This window comes from Leptidea sinapis, chromosome 37 (genome assembly GCF_905404315.1).
Source record: "Leptidea sinapis chromosome 37, ilLepSina1.1, whole genome shotgun sequence".
Lineage (NCBI taxonomy): Eukaryota > Metazoa > Arthropoda > Insecta > Lepidoptera > Pieridae > Leptidea > Leptidea sinapis.
Window position 1 is genome coordinate 4,977,739 of NC_066301.1, and position 21,019 is coordinate 4,998,757.

Here is a 21,019-nt window from a genome sequence, read left to right on the forward strand (position 1 = left end):
GAACGATTGTTTCGTTTGTTTTCTTAGCTATGCCGCTGGTATTCTGTATTATTAAATCACAGTGAAGCTTATAACCAAGGCCATTTGACACACCTCTTACAACCGTTCCCAATATACTATCTACAGATAGAGATAAAGTACTTCTTTTTACCGTCAGTAATTAGTTGTCAATAATCTGAAGCCTTCCACTATACCCGATAAGTCATTCTTATCGCCTTATATTGGGGCGCGTGAATTGCAATTTCCATACAAACTTCTATAGCTGGTAAGCTAAACGTCGTCAAATTGACAGACAGCGTGTACGAATAAGGTGAGTTACCTTCGATAAGTTTATTTGAACAGAAAAGTCAACGATAGTTACGATTTTTATCTCAAGTAAGAGATAGACTTAATGTTGGGAACGGCCGATAGTGATACTTGCACAGCCACTCGATTTAAATCATAATTTGAAGGTGTTGCTCTAAGCTCGGGTCCGGCGAAACCAAGTATCCAATGGCCTCACACTTCAGCAGAATGTTACAGTAAAATGAAACACCTTCTGACATATTTTCGAGTTGTGTAAGGTATTATTATTGGAAAAGTGAAATTCGACAGATGGGAAACAAGCCACCGTTTCCAACCGAGTGGCTTTCTAGTCCAAAAGTTTGCGGGTTTTCACCTTAGGGTATGATGCAACCCAATATTATTTAGTGATATTAATTTTATAACAAAATTAGCGGTTTTAATTTTATTTTTGCTTTTGCTTTTGAAACAGTTATGAACGTAACTCTGGAGATATTTATCTAGCTCTTTAGCTCAATGAACAATAGTTTCGTGATTATCTTTATCAGAATCCGAGGCACAGTCATTATTTCAATTTTCTGTATATCGAATTTGTACTTAATTTTGTTTATATATATTTGCATATTTTATAAGTGTCATTTAGGTCAAAATGACACTTATAAAATATGTCAAAAATTTTACCACTACTTCGGAAGAGTTGAGCCTTAATGACAAGAAGTGGCAAGAAACTCATTGCCACTCTTTTGTATCTATATTTACAGTTTCAGCCTTTTATATTATTATATTTTGTTGTATAAATGCACTAATCATAAAAAAGACACTATGAGTTTAGAGTGACTGCGCTGTGCCGACCGGGAGAGCAGCAATTTATCAATTATCTAACGCGCCGTGCGTCGTGGGGGTCTTGCATGTGTAATTTACTATTTACGCATCTCATATAAATTTTTCTCCACAACTATACTGCGTAGAATATTCTGTGATTCTTCTGGTGTTGCAAGAGAATGTGGGCGGCGGTGATCACATAACATCAGATGACTCGTACGCTCGTTTGTCCTCCTCTACCCTAAAAAAAATAATCGTCCTTGAAAGATTTATCCTGTTATTCTGGCGCTGCATCAGACTGACTGTCTGATGTTTAATTTGTATCGTACATTTCTTTTTTCCATCCATGAAGTTGATGTTGAAGTTGAGTCATGATCATATCTGAGTGTTCCGACAGTTGAATGACTTGATTATTACGACAAGTCAAAATCTCAAATATAATTCCCACCACCTGGATGTGCAGCCTTCCACTGCAATGCGGTCTTTTTTTATGAAAATAAGGGACGAGACGAGCAGGACGTTCAGCTGCTGGTACTTGATACGCCCTGCCCATTACAATGCAGTGCCGCTCAGGATTCTTGAAAAACCCAAAAATTCTAAGCGGCACTAAAATTGCGCTCGTCACCATGAGACATAAGATGTTAAGTCTCATTTGCCCAGTAATTTCACTAGCTACGGCGCCCTTCAGACCGAAGCACAGAAATGTTTATATATTACTGCTTCACGGCAGAAATAGGCGCCGTTGTGGTACCCATAAACTAACCGGCATCCTGTGCAAAGGAGCCTCCCACTGGTAGGAACTTTCTTTCTTAGGCGGATTATCAGGTACGGATCGGAGCCTTAATAAAACATGTATCTAATTACCCATTTAAAAGGCTGAAAATGCTCTTGTGATTTCTTTGGGGTTCCAAGATATTTCGGGACGCGGTGATCACTTGCTATGAGGTCACGCGCGTTTATTCATTATCTATATTTTATTTGTATTAGTAATAGTCATTACTTTGAAGACATTGTTTACTTATATACTTAGCCTGTAGATTAATTTATACCTTTTTACTTTATTAAGTTTCTCTTTTTTGTGATTATTTAGTTTTAATATAAACTGTTTACGCCTGAAACACAGGTTTACCTAGTTCAGGCAAAGTGTTAACTAGCTTTTAAGTAAGACTTGTATTAATACTTTGTAATTTATTATCTCTCTAATTACAGATGGCAACAAACTAAGATTATAGAATGTTACTAGATGATTGGTTTTGATTGGAGAGCATTAGCCATCACGAGTAGTAAAAACAATACAAAAATGTTTTTTTCACAAAATTTAACAGACCCACTGACAATTGACGGCCATATACGGCCGTTCCCAATATACTATCTACAGATAGAGATAAATTACTACCTTCTACTACTACTGTCAGTAATTAGCTGTCAATAATCTGAAGTTGTCCCAATATACCCGATAAGTCATTCTTATCTATAATGGGACGCGTGAATTGAAATTTCCATACAAACTTTTATCGCTGGTAAGCTATACGTCGTCCCATTGACAGACAGCGTGTACAGACAGGGGACAGAAAAGTCAAAGGTAGTTACGTTTCTTATCTCAAGTAAGAGATAGACTGAATATTGGCAACGGCCGTTAGGAATAACGTTAATTATCCAAATGAGGATTTTTTACCCTAGCAAAAAAACTATATGAAGTAACCCACTTATAAAGGTTTTCATTTTCCAGTGCTAGTGAGATTGCACTATCGCAATCCACTTACGATTAACCTTTGCTCTATTATTTAATTAATAATCGAAACGTAATTAAAATTCCGCATGTTTAATGTGTGGCATTGTTTCTGGTTATGTCATTGGGAAAGTATTTGATTATAATTCCTCGCGTATTGCGATCGGCACGGGCAAAACATGCGCAGTTTGGCATTCGTAATTTTTATTTTAGCTTCGTTTAACGTCTGCGTTGGGCGCACTTTGGTTGTAGGTGTTATGATTCGTTTGTTTTTATGTTATTACGACAATAAGTGACGGCTCAAGCAAATAGTTCAATGACTTGATAATACCGTCACATCACAATACCTAATAGGGAATATGTGAACAAGTTTTTTATTTTTCTCCCATTATTACATAGCGATGAAAATCGCTATATAATATAATAATAAAAATACTAAAAACCATAAAACATCATTTAAAAAAATTGCCAAACAATGTGGACAGTAAACAATGAAATGCCTGCGATGTCGAAGTACGAAGATGTTTCGCTACTCGTCTTGGCTCGAGTGTAATCGGCATGCGGTGCGAGTGCGGTTGAGATCGGGCGCCTAGTGAGCGCAGAGTAGGCAGTCAGGGAAGAACTATCGAGCGAGGCGGTTGTGTCGCACGCACATCCCGGGAACACCACGTTCGTATTACAATCATAAGGCTTTGTAAAGGGTACTGTAACAAGGAGTTCTTATCCGCATATAAGAACTCATTGTTCTATGGTTGGCCGTCAAGCTAAAGTTGAAGAATAAATGATTAAAAGTTTGAATATTGAGGCGAATGAGAACATAATCGAATAAGTCAGATTAGAGATTTTTTAAATTTGCTTGATTATGAGTCAGCATTAAAAAATACATGCAACTTCAAATTTTCACCCATCTACGATCAACAGTTACTTTTGTATCGCTATTTTAATATCGGCAATACAATGTTTGCTGGGTCAGCTAGTAAAATATAATATAAGATGTATTTAGTTATAAAATGAATACATTGAATTAGAAAGTATTAAATGGTTTTATTATGAAACGATACCGCGTGTGAGGGACCCACACGCTACAGTACCTTCCATTACGATTGTAACGTTTGTTGCTAGTAATGATTCCGTGTGTTTTACTTGCCGTCCTGATCAACGCCCATAACAATGGACAACCACGATGACCCTGACCGTGTTACTGGCCTTGCACCATCATATATGTGACGTTATAATTCATAACGACACACAAACAAATATTTGAATTGAACCAGGAAATTTATATGCAATTTAAAAAATAAATTGCTCAAAATAAGTGTATTTAAATATGTATTACTTATGTATATCAATTTTCATGTAGGCAAAATTATGTATGAAAATATATTTGACTCTTATTTAAAACATGACGTTCCTAATAGTCTTCATTATATCATACGGGTAGTCACTCTTGATAAATATCTATATGGTATCTTTTAACCACATGTATGGCATCTAAACGACGCATTCTCAGGAGATGTTGACTCCCCGAACTCTAGCTAGCTTCGTGACCCTTGTTCTCGCGACTCTCATTAAATTAAGATAATTATGGATTTGATAAGTAAGATAACAAGTTGACTTTTGCAACATAAGGCGAGTCCACTCCTACGTAAGCGCCGTCCACCACTACCACAGCCGTTTTAAGTTGACTGTACTCCTGCTTATGCTTAAAAGGCATAAAAGGCATTTATTTTCTCAAAATTGATTCCTTTAGAATTCTTTTTGATGTCATTTCTTATACTACCTTGTACCTCCGCTGTGTTTGGTGTAATGAACCGTAAACACTTTGTTTTTTTGAGAGTGCATTGTTTACCTCGTCATCAATATCCGCACGTCGCTTCACTTTAAAAATAAGTGAAGTATCATCAGCAAACAATACAATCTCATGGCTATCATCTACAACAAACGGTAGATCGTTAATATATATAAGAAACAAGAAAGGACCGAGAATAGAACCCTGTGGAACACCTATTTCCACAGGTTTACCCGAAGACCGTTTGCCATTTACATCGACTAACTGAACAAATGGCTTAATGATCATCTTGACCAGTATGATGTCTGGCGTTCGTTCAGAGTCTTCGTTTCAATTTCTCACATCGTACCTCGCGCAGCCAAAATATGGAAATGGAAATAATTTCCTTGCACAATGTTACCAGGACGATATAAGTTAACCTTAAAAACCTGTTCGCCAATCGAAAAGATGTTGCAACGCTTCTGGTGATTCCTCTGGTGTTGCGAGAAAGGATGGGAGGCGGTAATCACGTATCACTCGGTGACCTGTACGCTCGTGGGTCCTCCCTCCCACTATCACATTGAAAAAATACTGAAATTTTAAATGCGCACCGTTGTTGAATGACAAGGTGTTACCTACTTCCGTTGCCTTATTCACATCATTGTTTCGTCGATTACTTAATTGTTGTGCAACTATAGAGATAAGGCTCGAGTTCACCGCTAGCTAAGCGATTGGGTAACTCGAACAAAAAAAATTACAAATAAAACTATTTACTTTTAACTTAGGTAAATACATAAATATTATGCCAGGTCCACACATAACGCGCGGTAGCAATAGAAAGCTAATGAAAGAAAGAAAAAAAATATTGTCTGTATGGGGAATAAAAGAGATTGGAGACCGTTCGCTGTGGTTATTTGCATAAGTACAAGGCCTTTATAGATTTATATAGTCTTGTATGTCCCAGAAGAGTAATAGATACTAATAATAATAGATACGGTACTTCGTTTTGGTTATGACCTGTTCTTTCGGGTCGTACTTCTTGTACATTTCTTCTCAATTGTTTATCCTCTTGATCTACTTTAGTGTTCAGTTTATCCACGATAATAATATTCTTAGATCTTACAAATTTGCATAATTTTACACCTAAACGGTAAACCATCTTGTTTGACCACAAGTATACAAAATCACACATTCTTACTTACTACATGTGCTTGTAGTGGTATCTAAAATATTTTAGTAAATTAATTAAATTTAATACAGATTACCTAATAGTAGCTTTACGGCCGTTCCCAATATACTATCTACAGATAGAGATAAATTACTACCTTCTACTGTCAGGAATTAGCTGTCAATAATCTGAAGCTGTCCCAATATACCCGATAAGTCATTCTTATCGCCTTATATTGATTGGGACGCGTGAATTGCAATTTCCATACAAACTTTACATCGCTGGTAAGCTATACGTCGTCCCATTGACAGGCAGCGTGCACGAGTAAGGTGAGTTACTGTCGATAAGTTTATTGGCACAGAAAAGTCAACGATAGTTACGATTTTTATCTCAAGTAAGAGATAGACTGAATATTGGGAACGGCCGTAAGTGAATTGAATATTACACGTAAGCTACTACAGTTTAGCGTAGGTCGAGGTAGATAACTTGCCTTACCGTCACGCGATATATTTTATATTGGCAGTGGGTTTAATTTTGTAATTCGTTGCGAACAACTGGGGCATGGGATATCGTGACGTTTTCGATTTCGGCACCGGGCCTTTGACCAAAACGCAACTTGAATCTATATTGCAATCGGTGACTCCAAACCAGCTAATAATTGAAATTCGGTATCTTACCAAAATAAAAATATATTAAGTATATTTTATTATTATGTTACTTTATTGTTTGCGACCAACCTGAAATACTATCTATGTAATCTAAAGTATTTATATAATTTAGCTTTCGATACTACTCAAAAGTTGTAGAGCCATATTGCCAAAAATCACTAGGTAATTGTGTCTTGAAATAAGGACATTATATATAGTAGAATATTGACAAGTCATAATACTACGTCCAATATTCCAACACTCTTCGAGAAGCTATATCAATAATTGTCCAGTGCTTCTTCGGGGCATTAAAAGAATAAGGAAGTTCCATTCCCAAGGCATACTAAGGGCCTTTACCAGAACCTCCCTTGCACAGGATGCCAGCTAGATTATGGGTACCACAATGGCGCCTTTATCTCCCGTGAAGCAGTAATGTGTAAGCATTATTGCGTTTCGGTCTGAAGGGCTAGTGAAATTACAGGGCAAGCGAGACTTAACATCTTAAGTCTCAACGAGACCAGCGCAATTATGGTGCCGCTCAGAATATTTGGGTTTTCCAAGGATCCTTAGCCGTATTGCATTGTAATGGGCAGAACGTATTAAATATCATTAGCTAGTACGCCCTGCTCGTCTCGTCCATTATTGTCAAAAAAAAATCGTTTTCAAACTAAACATTATTTTTTTACCGTATTTTTATATTAGTCTGTTATTCCACAGTTTGTCTAAACTGACTTAAAAAAATCATGTTTTTTTTTCAGCTGACAGATATAGTGAACGCCATGTCGTCTCGGGGCGAGCTCCCCCTGGAGCTGGCCCTGCGCGGGCGTTGCGCCTCTATCGCCACGACTCTGCTGCAGCACTGTGCCGACCCTGACGCACGGGGACCCAGGGGCAGAACCCTGCTTCACAGAGCTGTCGACGCCAGGGACTCTTTCTCGGCCAAGTTTTTGGTAGAGAATGGCGCGGATCCTAGTCTGGCAACCAAGTAATTCATTTATTACAACTACACGCAAGGTTTTCGTCTATTAGACAAAAACATTCTATATAATATATCCTATAAATTCGCCTTACTTTTTTTTTTCTTATGAAAGTAAGTGAGGAGACGAGCAGGACGTTCAGTTGATGGTAATTGATACGCCCTGCCCATTACAATGTAGTTACTGTAGGTTACTATACCTACCTACGTAGGAATATACTTACTAAACTAAACAGTGCGAGTCACAGTCATTTTTTTAATTTATTAGTCAAGAATCATTTTTGATGTTAAATAATAAATACCAGGGCTTCAGAAACAAATGGTCGTCTGAGAGAGAAGAAACATAATCAGCCGTCATATTTATTATTTATTATCATTTGTATATTTTTATGCGAAGTATAAATCTTTAATTATTATTTTTTTACCTCTAAGTCTTTCTTAGTTGTATTATTCTGTGTGGTTTGTGTTTGTTATTAATAAAGTTTTCATTCATTCATTCATATTGGCTTCTAATATTTTGGTGGTGGTCTCTGATAAAATGTAAACAGTTTTCCTGATCATATATTTTCGTATACAGGTAATATTATGCATATAAAACGTCGTTGCTACAAATAATCATTACCGAAACCTACTTACAGATTCAATACGGAATAACTGTAGTAACACGCAACTTACTATAAGTTCCGTGCGAGGTCAAGGTTGATTTGTTTTGAAACGTTTTAGTTTCCTCATGCCACTAATAACCTAATTAAATACGTAATAACTAATAAATACTAATTCTTTTCATGTTACTAATAATTTTATTTATTAAGATAACAACACTTCACCAGTGGGAGGCTCCTTTGTACAGGATGCCGGCTAGATTATGGGTACCACAACGGCGCCTATTTCTGCCGTGAAGCAGTATTGTGTAAACATTACTGTGTTTCGGTCTGAAGGGCGCCGTAGCTAGTGAAATTACTGGGCAAATGAGACTTGACATCTTATGTCTCAAGGTGACGAGCGCTATTATAGTGCCGCTCAGAATATTGGATTTTTCAAGAATCATGAGCGGCACTGCATTGTAATGGTCAAGGCATATCAATTACCATCAGCTGAACCTCCTGCCTTATTATAATAAAAAAATTGAATTTTATTATATTCTGTGATCAAGTGTGTTTTGTCACTGTCATCATAAATGTGCATAAAAGAGACGAAATACTTATGATTTTACCGAGCGGATAGTTTTCCTTACCTTCCAAACATTATAAATGCTTTGTTAACCAATAACCAATTTGATTATTTATGCATTCTCATTCAGCCGTGTGCTTCCCGTTCCGTATATGTTAAAAACCATTTCGTTCACACGCATTGAGTCTATAATTGAGATATGAAACCTCAATATTGTTGCACTATAAGTAAGACATTAGTAAGTCGGAAAATTAGGTCTCTTTTCGTTGTCACTTTTTATATTAAGCAACTGGATCGGTCCTATGTATATGAGATGCCGGGGTAGCTTTTTCTGCCGTCAATCAGTAATATGCACTCTTCATTTATCTGTTTGAAGGCCGCCGTAACTAGAGAAATTACTGGGCTAATGAGACATAACATCTTATGTTTCAATGTGATGGCTGCTATCGCAGTGACCCCCAGGTTCTAGTGTTTTCAAGGATCCTGAGCGGCACTACATTGTAGCCGTTAAAATATTGTTACATCTCTCGCGGAATAACCTTTATATGAACTGATCCATAGGGTTGCCATACATTTTAAATCAATGATACCTTTGCCCTTTGCTTCAAACTCTCCACGATCTACTTAACCAAAATGGCAAATTACTCCGATCTTTTGTAGTCACTGGAACATTCTTATTGATGATGGATGTATGCAGATGCGTGCATTGGTTTTCTAGCAAGGTAGGCACTGTGGATCTAACTAGTCGTAGTTGAGCTTTGGAATGTGCAAAGATTGCATATAGTAGGTATATAGTATCTAGCAAAAAAATTATATGAATGGGTGTTCAATAGAAGTTTGGTAATAAAATAGCGGAACCAAATTAAACTTAACCAACTTTAACACTAGTGCTATATTTATTTCGGTTTATAACGAGGTCCGCACTGCCTAATTGCCTATATGATATGCACGTCCCTGGATGTATGTATGTCATAGAAAGCATCTACTGTCTCATCGACTGTTAAGCTAGGACGCAGAGTTTCCTCCCAGTTAATTAATTAATCAATTAAGTAAAAAAATCCTTGTAAAGTCTTAGAAATACAGTACAATAGAAGTCTAGCATAACAAAATATTATCTCCTCCGGCATTCGTTATATTGTTATAGACAATACATATAAAAAATATGATAAATAAAAAAACAGATATGTTAGCAGACCACATAATGAGAAATAGGCAAATATAAACTGTTTGGAGGAAGGCCCTTAATATTCCGTGTGTTTGTAGAGAGGAGGGCGACACAGTGCTGCACCTGTTGGGCGGGCTCACCGCGAGCTCCTGCGACCCAGAGACCATGCAGCAGCTGCTGGAGATAGCTGAGGTCGTCGTGCAGAAGGGCGCTGACATCAACAAGCAGAACAGGAAGGGATAGTCAGTATACTCTAATAATATCCCACAAACCCATTTTTATCACAACATTCGTGTGGATAAAAATGGGATTAAAAATGAATCATTGGTTCCATACAGACAGCATTATTACTATGTATTTATTTATCAGTCTCAGTATTAAATAAAAATAATTCTATTCGAAATGGCTACCATTGGTTTTAGTGCAGGCGTTTCATCTGTTTGGCCACGAATCTATGAATGGACCTACATACTTTGTGTCCATGGAGAATTTAGTCACTTTCAAGGTAACTTTCACCCACCTGCAACCGAACTATGAAATGAGCTTCCTTGCGCGATAATTCCAGAATATAGGTGCGTTAAATAAAAGCAGGTAAACTTTTAAAAACGCTGGCAACGCTCCTGTGATTCTTTTCGTTCTGTAGAATAATGTGGGTGGCGTGGCGACGGTCACGTAACATCAGATGATCCGTCTCCTTGGTTCTCCGTCTATTCCATAACGATCCAAGTGGAAATCCCTGCGTAATGTGACACATTATTGGTCCACACAATCAAGACCAAGGGCAATGTTTTGTTTCAATATCAGATTAATTAAAACGTATAGCTATAGAAACAGCTTTTATGAGAGGAAATGGCAAGAAACCATTTCGAGTTATAGTGATATAATAGTGAACGTTTCTACTTATTTTTGTGAGTAAACAAAAAGTAATTTAATCATAAAATACCTCATGAGAGTTCTTTATGAAAAAAATGATGCCAATTTCGTTTTCAGCACCCTCAAGAACCTCGGATACGATATCCATAATGTTGAGATCATAATTTTGCGCGGCGGCCATCTTTGATTTAAAAAAACAAAATGGCGCGTACCTGAAAATCGTGACGATTAACTATGAAATTTCTCTCATATATCGATAAAGAAGTTTCAATTCAATTAACGTTTTTGCTTCCAGCACGCCGCTCCACCAAGCCGTGATCGCACGAAATCAAAGAATATTCGATCTTCTGCTAAAACAGCCCAACCTTGATCCGAACCTGCGCACATTTTCTGATGAGCATCCGCCGCTGTACTACGCCCTGGTCGACGACCGACGCGCCTCCATATCGTCAAGCGAAACACTTGTCATGAACGGATCCAACCCGTTCGATACGCCTGTCACTAACAAGGGTGCTTTCACTGAAGATCCTGTGGAGGGCAAGCCGGAAAGCATCGTGGAGAGAGGTTTCGCGGCCAAGTTGCTGGAGAAGGGATGTCAGCCCAATCCTGTGTACTCGGGCTCCGGAGATAGCTTACTACATATTTTGATTCAAGGATGGTTTGAGGTGATTTTTGTTTAATAATATTGTGACACGGATGGATTGCCCAATCAGCTGATTTATATAACCATTAGTTATTTAACAAAACAGCTCCGTGGTGTAAAACAGCTTACTCGTTTATACGTAACACATATGGCTTGTTGTCATACCAAGTGTTTCTAGTGTAGGGTGACCATGATGAAATAAAAAAGTAAGTAGGTAGGTATATTATTATCTTTGCAAAGAAATATAAAAGGAGGTGGAAAATTAGTTTATATTTTGAGAACTAAAATCTACAATTTGATGTTTCACTGCACTATTGTAGACCTCTAATTGTAGACCTGCTTCAGTGTGAGACATTCTTTATGAAAAAGGAGGACAAAGGAGAGTATGGGTACACACAACAGAATTACAACAAATACATAATAAACAATAAAACTATCAGCTAAATACAAGATAGGCTGCAACTCCACGAGGGTGTGTACTCAGCATGTTTAGCATAAATCAATATCTATGAAAATACAACAATAATAGCGATTTTAAAACTAGCTTTAGGTAATGTAGTATTATAAAAGAAAAAGACAGAGAAAATATATATTTGGACAAATAGAAGTGAATAATTATGGTAATAATATTAAGATTTTTTTTGCGAGCGATTTGGGCCTGGCCGCTATAAATAAGAACATATTTTTTACATAGTATTTTCTTTGACCAACGCGAGTGTTACACAATTTAAAAAAAATTAAAGGTTAAAAACGCGTGTAGTTGTAACTGTTTTTACGTTACATAGGGGGAGAGTCCCCCTGAAATGTGATCTGAAAAGGTCTCGAAACGTCAGATTAACTGGATTAATATTAAAAATATATCTTTAACGCAAAATCTAATTTAAAAACACAGTTACAATAATTACACGCGTTTTAATCGTTTAATTCTTCTTTCATTTGTATTTGTAGTGTGGGTTTTTTTAAGATGTCAGATTAGTTTATACGGATTTTACATTTCTCATACAAGAACCAGAGATTGTTACAGTCACCGTTGTAAAAATTACGTTTGTTCTTGTAAACTAACAAGAATGGACAACAAACAACGGCCATGATTCAATTTCAATCACCTTCAATGAACCCCGAATTATTAACAAGTGACTACTTCGGTACCAACCATAGATTAGAATATACTTTTTTTTATGTTAATAAGAGAAAATACGAGTAGGAAGTTCAGATGATGGTAATTGATACGCCCTGCCCATTACAATGCGGTGCAGCTCAGGATTCTTTAAAAACCCAAAAATTTTGAGCGCCACTGCAACTGCGATCGTCACCTTGAGGAATAAGATGTTAAATCTCATTTACCCAGTCATTTCATTACCTACGGCGCCCTTCAGACCGAAACACAGACACTGCTTTACGGCAGAAATAGGCGCCGTTGTGGTACTCATAATCTAGCCGGCATCATGTGCAAAGAAGCCCAGCGACACGTAGAAGTGATTTTCATATTATATTCTGTATAAAAAATCAGTATTTATGTTTTTGTATGCAGGAGTCAGCCGTGTTTCTCGTTTCACATCTTACCACTGACTTGAACCACACCAACGAGGCGGGCGTGACAGCCCTGCACTTGGCGTGCGCTAACGGTCTAGCCAAGCTCGTAGCAGCCCTACTGGAGCGCGGGGCGCGGCCCAACGTGCAGACTGCGTATGGAGACCACGACGACACGGTGTATAGGTATTGTCCATGTTTTAATAATATTCTGTTATAAAAAAATCAATATTTATATAAAGTTAAAACAAATATCCGATGGTCTTAGAACTTATCAAAATATTAATAACACGGCTAAAGAAAGCCAACCTAATGTCTCTCATCTCCTTCACTTCCTTCGCCACATATACTCTTTTTCTTTCGTTCCATAGATTTCTTTTGCCGACATTCATTATGTGGTCCCGGTATGCTGTTGGGGTCTCTCCAACTGAACTAACCGTTCGAGTGACAAGACGAGAGTTCAACAAAGCATACAAGATTTTATGACGATACGTTACTCGAACGGTTAGCTCAGTTGGTTAGAGCAACGGCACGGAACGCCGGAGGTCGTGAGTTCGAGTCCTGCATCGTTCATAAATTTTTGTTTTTCTAATTTTATTTGTGTATTATTCCTAGAAGTGGGGGTTATCGCTTTTAAAACATAACAATTTTTTTAGATTTACAAGAGCGACATCTCATACTCGATACGTCACTCGAACGGTTAGCTCAGTTAGTTGGAGCACCGGCACGGAACGCCAGAGGTCGTGGGTTCGAGTCCCGCGGAGAATTGCAATTTTCTACAAATAAAATCTTGAAGAATTAATAGACAAATTAAGTACATCATGTGGATTGGCTTGGTTATAATGAGAGGCATACGTGCAACGAATAAAGCTAAAAATATCCCTTGTTGATATTTATAAACAGTGGCATACTCTTCCGTCGTAACTCGTACTGAAAACGTAACTCTTGTTAAGTGAGCCACATTTTCCTGCTCTAAAATAAATAAGTACAACATTTCGTTAGTCCAGAAAATGCCTGGATATTTTGATTATCTTTGTGTACCTATAACAATAGCCATCCGCTTTTTATATTGTATCCCTTTAATGTTACTTGTGTGAAATAATTGTAAATCTGGTACCAGACAGAGTCCTCTGCACATGGCAGTACAAAACAACCACGAGAGCGTGGTGACAGCGATACTGGACCACAAGAAGATGGTGGAGAAGGGAGAGCTACCGGACACGGACCGCTCCAACGTCACGCTGCTGCCTAACCTCAACCTGAAGAACTCTGAGGGTGACACGCCCCTCAGTCTGGCACTCTTTGAAGGTTCGTTCACTTTGTGTGAAAAAATATATATTAATTCTCTTGTTCCAATTGATGGATGAAAAAGTAGCTACTCTGAAAACTCCAAATAAAATTTAGTAATACCTAGAAAATATGGTCGATAGGTCTGATATGGCTATAACGGTTTTTTATACGCAATATATAGTGCAGTAGGACTGATGTTGAAGACCATAAATGGTCACCGGACTTTTTATAGGTAAGCATTTCGTGTATGGTGATGATATAGTTAAGCGACCAAATTCAAAGAGGGTGAAAATAGTACCATAGAACTGATCTGGTGATGAAGCCGGAAGATGGGCATCGGAACTTCTTAATAGAACCATAATCTTTTTAGAATGTAGAAGAATAAATAAATAAAAATAAATAGAACCATGTAAATCCGTGTTTGGTCTTATTACAATTGTCATTACCTACTCTTTCTATATATAACTGCCCTTTCTAGATTAAAAACAATTAAGTACTACTTTTTCAAGCCACTTGTAGTTAAGCAAATGTTTATATATAAATTGTCAACAAACTTGATTTAGCCTAATTAATTGCCGTTTTGGTAAGTAAAAAGTGTAAAAAAAATACCGACTTCACATGTATAGTGTCAGAAAATACAATACGCTTTATACAAACAATCCTTACTTTACTTATAATAATACATATATACACTATAGTAACTTTATACTTGTATTTTCAAGAGTACCTTTCAGAACGAGCGCAGCATAAGATCTACCTAAAAACTGCAAGTCAAATGAAATACTCTTATTTAGCAGTGTTACCTGCAATTGAAATTCATAATTGCTGCAATGTGTTTATAAAGTTTCCAAATTGAAAATTTAATTGATTACCAATGGGCATTTCTATTGTTCGTGATAATTATAACGCATGCTTAAGAAGTACTAAATAAAAGTCTACGAATACATTCAGGTCACCACCAGTTAGTTGCGCCGCTGATAGAAGGCGGGGCTGACCCTAACGTAAGAAACGGCAAAGGGTTTACTTTGCTGCACCAGACTATCACAGAGGAGGACTCCAGAACAGCTATCTACTTGCTAGACCATGGTGCTGATATGAACGCTTTGTGAGTTTAATTTGAAAATTTTAAAGAAACGTTATTTTTCTCTATTAGCTCTTACTATGATTTGGGGATTTTTGGGTTTCTACCGTGTTTTGTAGTATCATTATTGCCTGGTAACTGGAGTTATTAGCGAGTAGTTGCTTAATAGCAGGTGCGTGCATTCTATATATGCCAAGAGGTGTTGCCTACCTACCATATTTAGTCTATATAATATACCTACACTAGATTCCAAGTTAATTCAGATAACTTTAGTTCTTTTTTTCTATCTAATATAATCGAACTTCTATTGAACACCCAACCAGTAAGCTTTTCGTTACGCGATAAACTAAATAATTATAGTAGGCAGTTCCGATAATGCCTACTCAAGGCTATGTAATATATGTGTAATTATTATGACGTATCTCGTTCGCTTAAGTGTCCGAGTTTCAACCTTATTGCGCTGTAAGAGTTTTGACATCGCACATGACGTGATTCATGATTGTGAGATATAAAATATGACATTTCCGGAAATAAAAATATATTGTTTAGTAATCAACAATGATAGCGCCATTTTTTAGTTGTTGTGTTTTCGTGTACAACGGGCATGAATTATTAAGCTAATTACATTAGTTATTTGTTTTGTGGTCATTTGTTTATTGTTAACTACATTTAGTGTTGGTATTGGGAAAAAAATGGCTGTGTGTTTTGTGATTAAATATGTAACTAGTGAGGAATTAAAATATAATGGAGAAATTCCAGTGTCGCGATTGTGGCGAAAATACGATTTGTTTATAGAAATTAGGTACGTATCCTTTTGCACAATTTTCGTTCATAGATAAAATAAATATTAGTTTAACTCAACAAAAAGGTAAAACTATGAGATATTTCAATACCAAGTATTACGAAAAATACACTTGGCTAGCTGGATACCGCCATTCCAATTTATTGTTCTGCTTTCCCTGCTGTTTATTTTCTACAACGAAGACTGTGTGGAATGATACTGGTTACGGTGACTTGAATAATTTGACAAATCTTGCTATAAAACACGATCAATCTGACAGAACGGAAGAAAAATGTTGGTAATTGAACTTTTATTTATCCTTAAAAAAAGATCGAAATTTTTAAATATTAATCGCAACTACGACTAGTTAGGCATCCTGTGCCTATTGCGCTGCAAAACCAATGTACGCCCCTGCTTAATAGATAAATACAATGTTAATATACCTCAGTCAGTTAACTCATTTAATTTTGTATTCCCTACTTTCAATGCGTCTAAATTAATTATTGTGACTATTACTAGTTTCAGTTTCGAAAATCACCTGTCCATTTTTAGATGCGACAAATCCAGTTCCAGTATTTTTGAGGGTTTTAGTGTTTCTCCTCCGAGCAGATGCCCCGGTCGAGGAATGGAGGACGAACAGAAATCGAGCCGGGTCAACACATTTTTAGGACGACGTCATAAAAAAGCTTATGAATGAAATAAAAAGTGTATGTGTGTGTGAAATAGAAAGCTGAGTGAAAAAGAAGGGAGGCATAGGTTTATAAAGTCGCCTTTCGTTCGCCGTCGTTCATTGTAGTTGGACACGGACTTAAAAATTATAATATAATATTGACACACTTTGACACAAATTATCTTGCCCCAAACTAGGTATAGCCTGAATTATGGGTACAAGACAACATCCATGACTCGGAAACAAACATCCATATATAGAATAATAATAATAATAACTTTTATTTCTCACCAACAACCAAAATTACAATATAGCGAAAAACTTAAAAATACAGGGGATACATAAGTTTTGGTCGTGGATCGCTGGTGCCTGTGGTAGGTAATAAAATACCTGTATTACTGGTCACCAGGATTCCACTTTTACACAGTGACTAAAAAGCTTGAAATTCCAAAGGATAGAGGTAAATGTGTGTGTGTGTGTGTGTGTGAGTTTGTGTGTATGTGTGTGTGTGTGAGTTTGTGTGTATGTGTGTGTGTGAGAGAGAGAGAGGGTGTATGTGCAAACCTGCTTACGATAGGGTGTTCTCGGTTTATAGGTGTGCTAACTATCCAAGACCTCCAGAAGTCTCTCTGTGTGACAGTAATCTTGCAAAAGGAGCCATTCGTGTGCAGTTGACCGACATTTGGACAGTTGTAGATAAATGTTTGCAGGACCGAGGCGGGGGAGACGCCCCTGCAGCTCGCGATCCACTGCCGCCTGGGGCTGGTGGTGGAGGCGCTGTGTGTCCGCGGGGTCGACATGAGCCGTCTGGACGCCCATGGGGTGCCGCCGCTGTGGGCCGCGTTGGACTCGCAGCAGGAGGAGGTGGCCAGCGTACGTGCACTCGCATTCTAATATATTCATTCACATTTGGAATCTTTTCTTTTTTTAAAGAAAGGAAGGAGAAACGAGCGTACGGGTCATCTGGTGTTAAGTGATCACCGCCGCCCACCTTCTCTTGCAACACCAGAGGAATCACAGGAGCGTTTTGGGCCTTTAAGGAAGGTGTACGCGTTTTTTTTAAGGTACCCATGTCGTATCTTCCCGGAAACATCGCACAAGGAAGTTCATTCCACAGCTTTGTAGTACGTGGAAGAAAGCTCCTTGAAAACCGCACCGTGGAGGATTCAGGTGATGGGGATGATATCATAACTTGTGACGTGTCGTGCGAAGGCAGAATAATAATAACAATTATTGATCCTTTATTAAAAAAAAATGTTTTAACAAAAAACATCCGAGTTCAAAAACACTATTCCAAAACAATATATATAATATGCAGTAAAAATTATGTAAATAATTGCGTATTTTTATACTAGCTAATTAATTTATCTAATTCTAGTTACGATTATTGTTATTATAAGCTCATAGACGTAATTCATTTATACCGCGCTGAACACACGATACCTTGCGGAAGACATTGCAACATAGTTGGAAGGACCTCAAAAACTAAGTTAAATTATTACTTTTTGTATTAAAAGTTAATTCATGTAAGAATTTCTCTTTTCCCAAAGTATGGTATATTTTGTGCAGATCACTACTGTAATCAATAACAACTTACCATAGTGAGAAGAGCGTTATTACATTCGTAGAAAGAAATATTTTCAAAAAATCCTTCAGCATTTGCAAAGTAGCTGTTCATTTACAGATTCTGGTCCGGAACGGTGCCGATGCTGATTGCTGGGGTCCGGGGCCGGATGGATCCACGCAGACATTGTTACACAAGTAAGACTCTAATCCAATGTGGGAGGCTCCTTTGCACAGGAGGATTATTTCTGCCATAATGTGTAAGCATTATTGTATTTCCCTCTGAAGGGCGCCGTAGCCAGTGAAATTACTGGGTAAATGAGACTTTTAAATAAAACACTTTTAAAGGATTAAAACACGTGTAATTGTAACTGTGTTCTTACATTAGATTTTTGCGTTAATTTAATTTTTTTGTTTTTATTTATAAATGTGTAACACTCGCGTTTATCATAGAAAATACTAAATAATTTTATTTTTTATTTTATTTTATTGGGAAAACAAACAGTATTACATGACATAAACAGGTTAAAAAAAGTATACATCTATTAACCATTTACAGTTTTCGCATATAAGAGACTATAAGCGTCTTACAAATAATGAACAAAAATACAAAAAAAAAATCAAGAAGTAATAATATAAAAGTATATAGATATAAATACACGAAGACAAACTGAATGGATATTATAGTATTCAGGTATTCAGCAATCAAGAGAACACACACTCATCCAACGCCTCGTCAATGTACCTCTTAACGCGTTTGATGACGTATTGAATATATCGAAATCAGGCAAGTCTACTGATATCTGATTTAGTACTGCAATAAGGATTGTATATAGTACATTTTGTCCTGGTGTAGTTATTGGGCGCTTTGATACCAATTTGTGATGTTAATTTAAAAGAATCTATCTGAGAGTGAAGTAACTTAGAGTAAAAACAGTATCAACTATTTGACGTCTTATTTGTAATGGAAGTATGTGATGCCTTTTACATCTTATTATATAATCTGCATCATATGTTATATATTGTAAATATCTTAACAACTTGTTTGAATTTTTCCAAGTCTATTAATGTGAACTCCATATTGAGTGTTCCAAACCTGAGAACAATATTCAAGGGTGCTTCGAACATTTGAACAGTATAGTATTTTAATGAGTTTTATGCTAGAAAATTGAAAACATATCCGTTTGACGAAACCAGAAGATTTCTTGACCTTTTTAACTATATTGTCGATGTGTTTTTCATATGTAAGTTTATTTGTATTCTATTATATTATACTTACGAGAAAAAGTAATGGAATGACATTTTAACGCGTTCAGGTCTAGTTTATTAAGAAGACAGTATTCCTCAAATCTTTCTAGATCCGCTTGAAGAAGCTGACAATCTGAATCTCTGGTATGATATTTGAGAATATTTTTATATCATCAGCAAACAGCAAAAATTGGGTGTTTCAAAGCAACCGCCTACATCATTAATAAATATATTAAATAATAGAGGGCCTCGTAATGACCCTTGTGGCACTCCAGAACAAACAGTAATCCAAGAAGAGGCATAGCCTTTTACAACAAATTGTTGAGACCTATTTTCAATGTAAGAGGTGAACCATCTGAATAGATGTATGTATGTATTCATGTATTCCAGCAAATTGAAGTTTCTGTAAGAGTATGCAGTGATCGATTCGGTCAAATGCTTTACTAAAATCGGTGAAAACAGCATCTACTTGTCCACCTCCGTCCATACCTGCAGTCGTGTAATCAATAAATGATAACAGATCAGTGGTGGTCGACATATTCTGCATGAAACCATGTTGTTCAGGTATGAACGTAGATTTTAGAGAGCTGTAAACCTGAGTGTAAATAATATGTTCAAAGATTTTGGCAACTATACATAGCTTGGAGATAGGCCTGTAATTTTTAATGTCATTTTTATTTCCATTTTTGTATACAGGAGTAACGAAAGCGGATTTCCAAATTTTAGGTACTATACCTTCATTAATTGATCTGATAAAGAGTATTGTTATTAACAAGGCTATTGGAACAAGAGGATATAAATAATGGGTCGATATGATCTGGTCCCGATCCTTTTGTAAGATCAACTGACTTAAGGTGTTTCATAACTATAGAATCATCAATATGTACGGTGCTGATAGTGCTGCTACAAACAGAAGGACAATGATTAACTGTATGTGAGCTTTGATGAGGCTGTGACGTGGGAAAGAGGAAATTAGACTGAAAGTATTGAGAAAAGAGATTACATATTTTATCACCTGTATCAGCTACACCACCGTCTGATGTTAATGTGGATGGTAGGGAATTGGAGCTTTTTTTTGATTTTACGTAGGACCAAAATAGTTTAGGATTCGCAGCAATAGAAGTTTCCATAGTTTTAATCGAGTTTCTATGACATTCATCCTCCAATTCCTTAGCTCTTTTCCGTAGGATAGAAAAGGAAACATAATCATCGGTGTTGCCATATGTGTAATATTTATTTATATATTAAAATTTTTCTTTAAATATTTTTTTCAGAGGCATACCTCTGGTATACACTATAGTGTACCACGGTGGAAAAGATTCCGCAATAATATATTTTTTCGGTATATAGTTATTAATTAAGTTATATATGTGATTATAGAAACAGTCCACAGCTTCATCCAAGGTCCCACAATTTAGACATTCATCCCAATCGATCTCATTAAGTGACGAATTGATATTTACATAATCACTTGATCGGTACAGATATTTAAACCTAGGGCTAACCTTAAGTAAATCAGTTTCACTAGGAGTTAACGATATAAAGAGAGACTTGTGCTGAGCATCTTCCGGTACTAAGGGGTGTAGACAGGTTTTAACAGATAAGGTATAATA

At 36.8% G+C, this 21,019-nt stretch overlaps 1 protein-coding gene across 1 annotated transcript in view; it reads left to right on the forward strand.

The window, feature by feature from the left end:
- Positions 1–21,019, forward strand: part of LOC126975791 (rabankyrin-5) — a 105,594-nt gene that overhangs the window by 66,745 nt on the left and 17,830 nt on the right. Inside the window, exons 6-13 of the mRNA XM_050823831.1 lie at positions 7,175–7,401; positions 9,826–9,969; positions 10,896–11,265; positions 12,775–12,959; positions 13,894–14,081; positions 15,015–15,168; positions 17,306–17,468; positions 18,280–18,356. Coding sequence (XP_050679788.1) covers positions 7,175–7,401; positions 9,826–9,969; positions 10,896–11,265; positions 12,775–12,959; positions 13,894–14,081; positions 15,015–15,168; positions 17,306–17,468; positions 18,280–18,356 — 1,508 coding nt within the window. The remainder of the gene's footprint in view (positions 1–7,174; positions 7,402–9,825; positions 9,970–10,895; positions 11,266–12,774; positions 12,960–13,893; positions 14,082–15,014; positions 15,169–17,305; positions 17,469–18,279; positions 18,357–21,019) is intronic.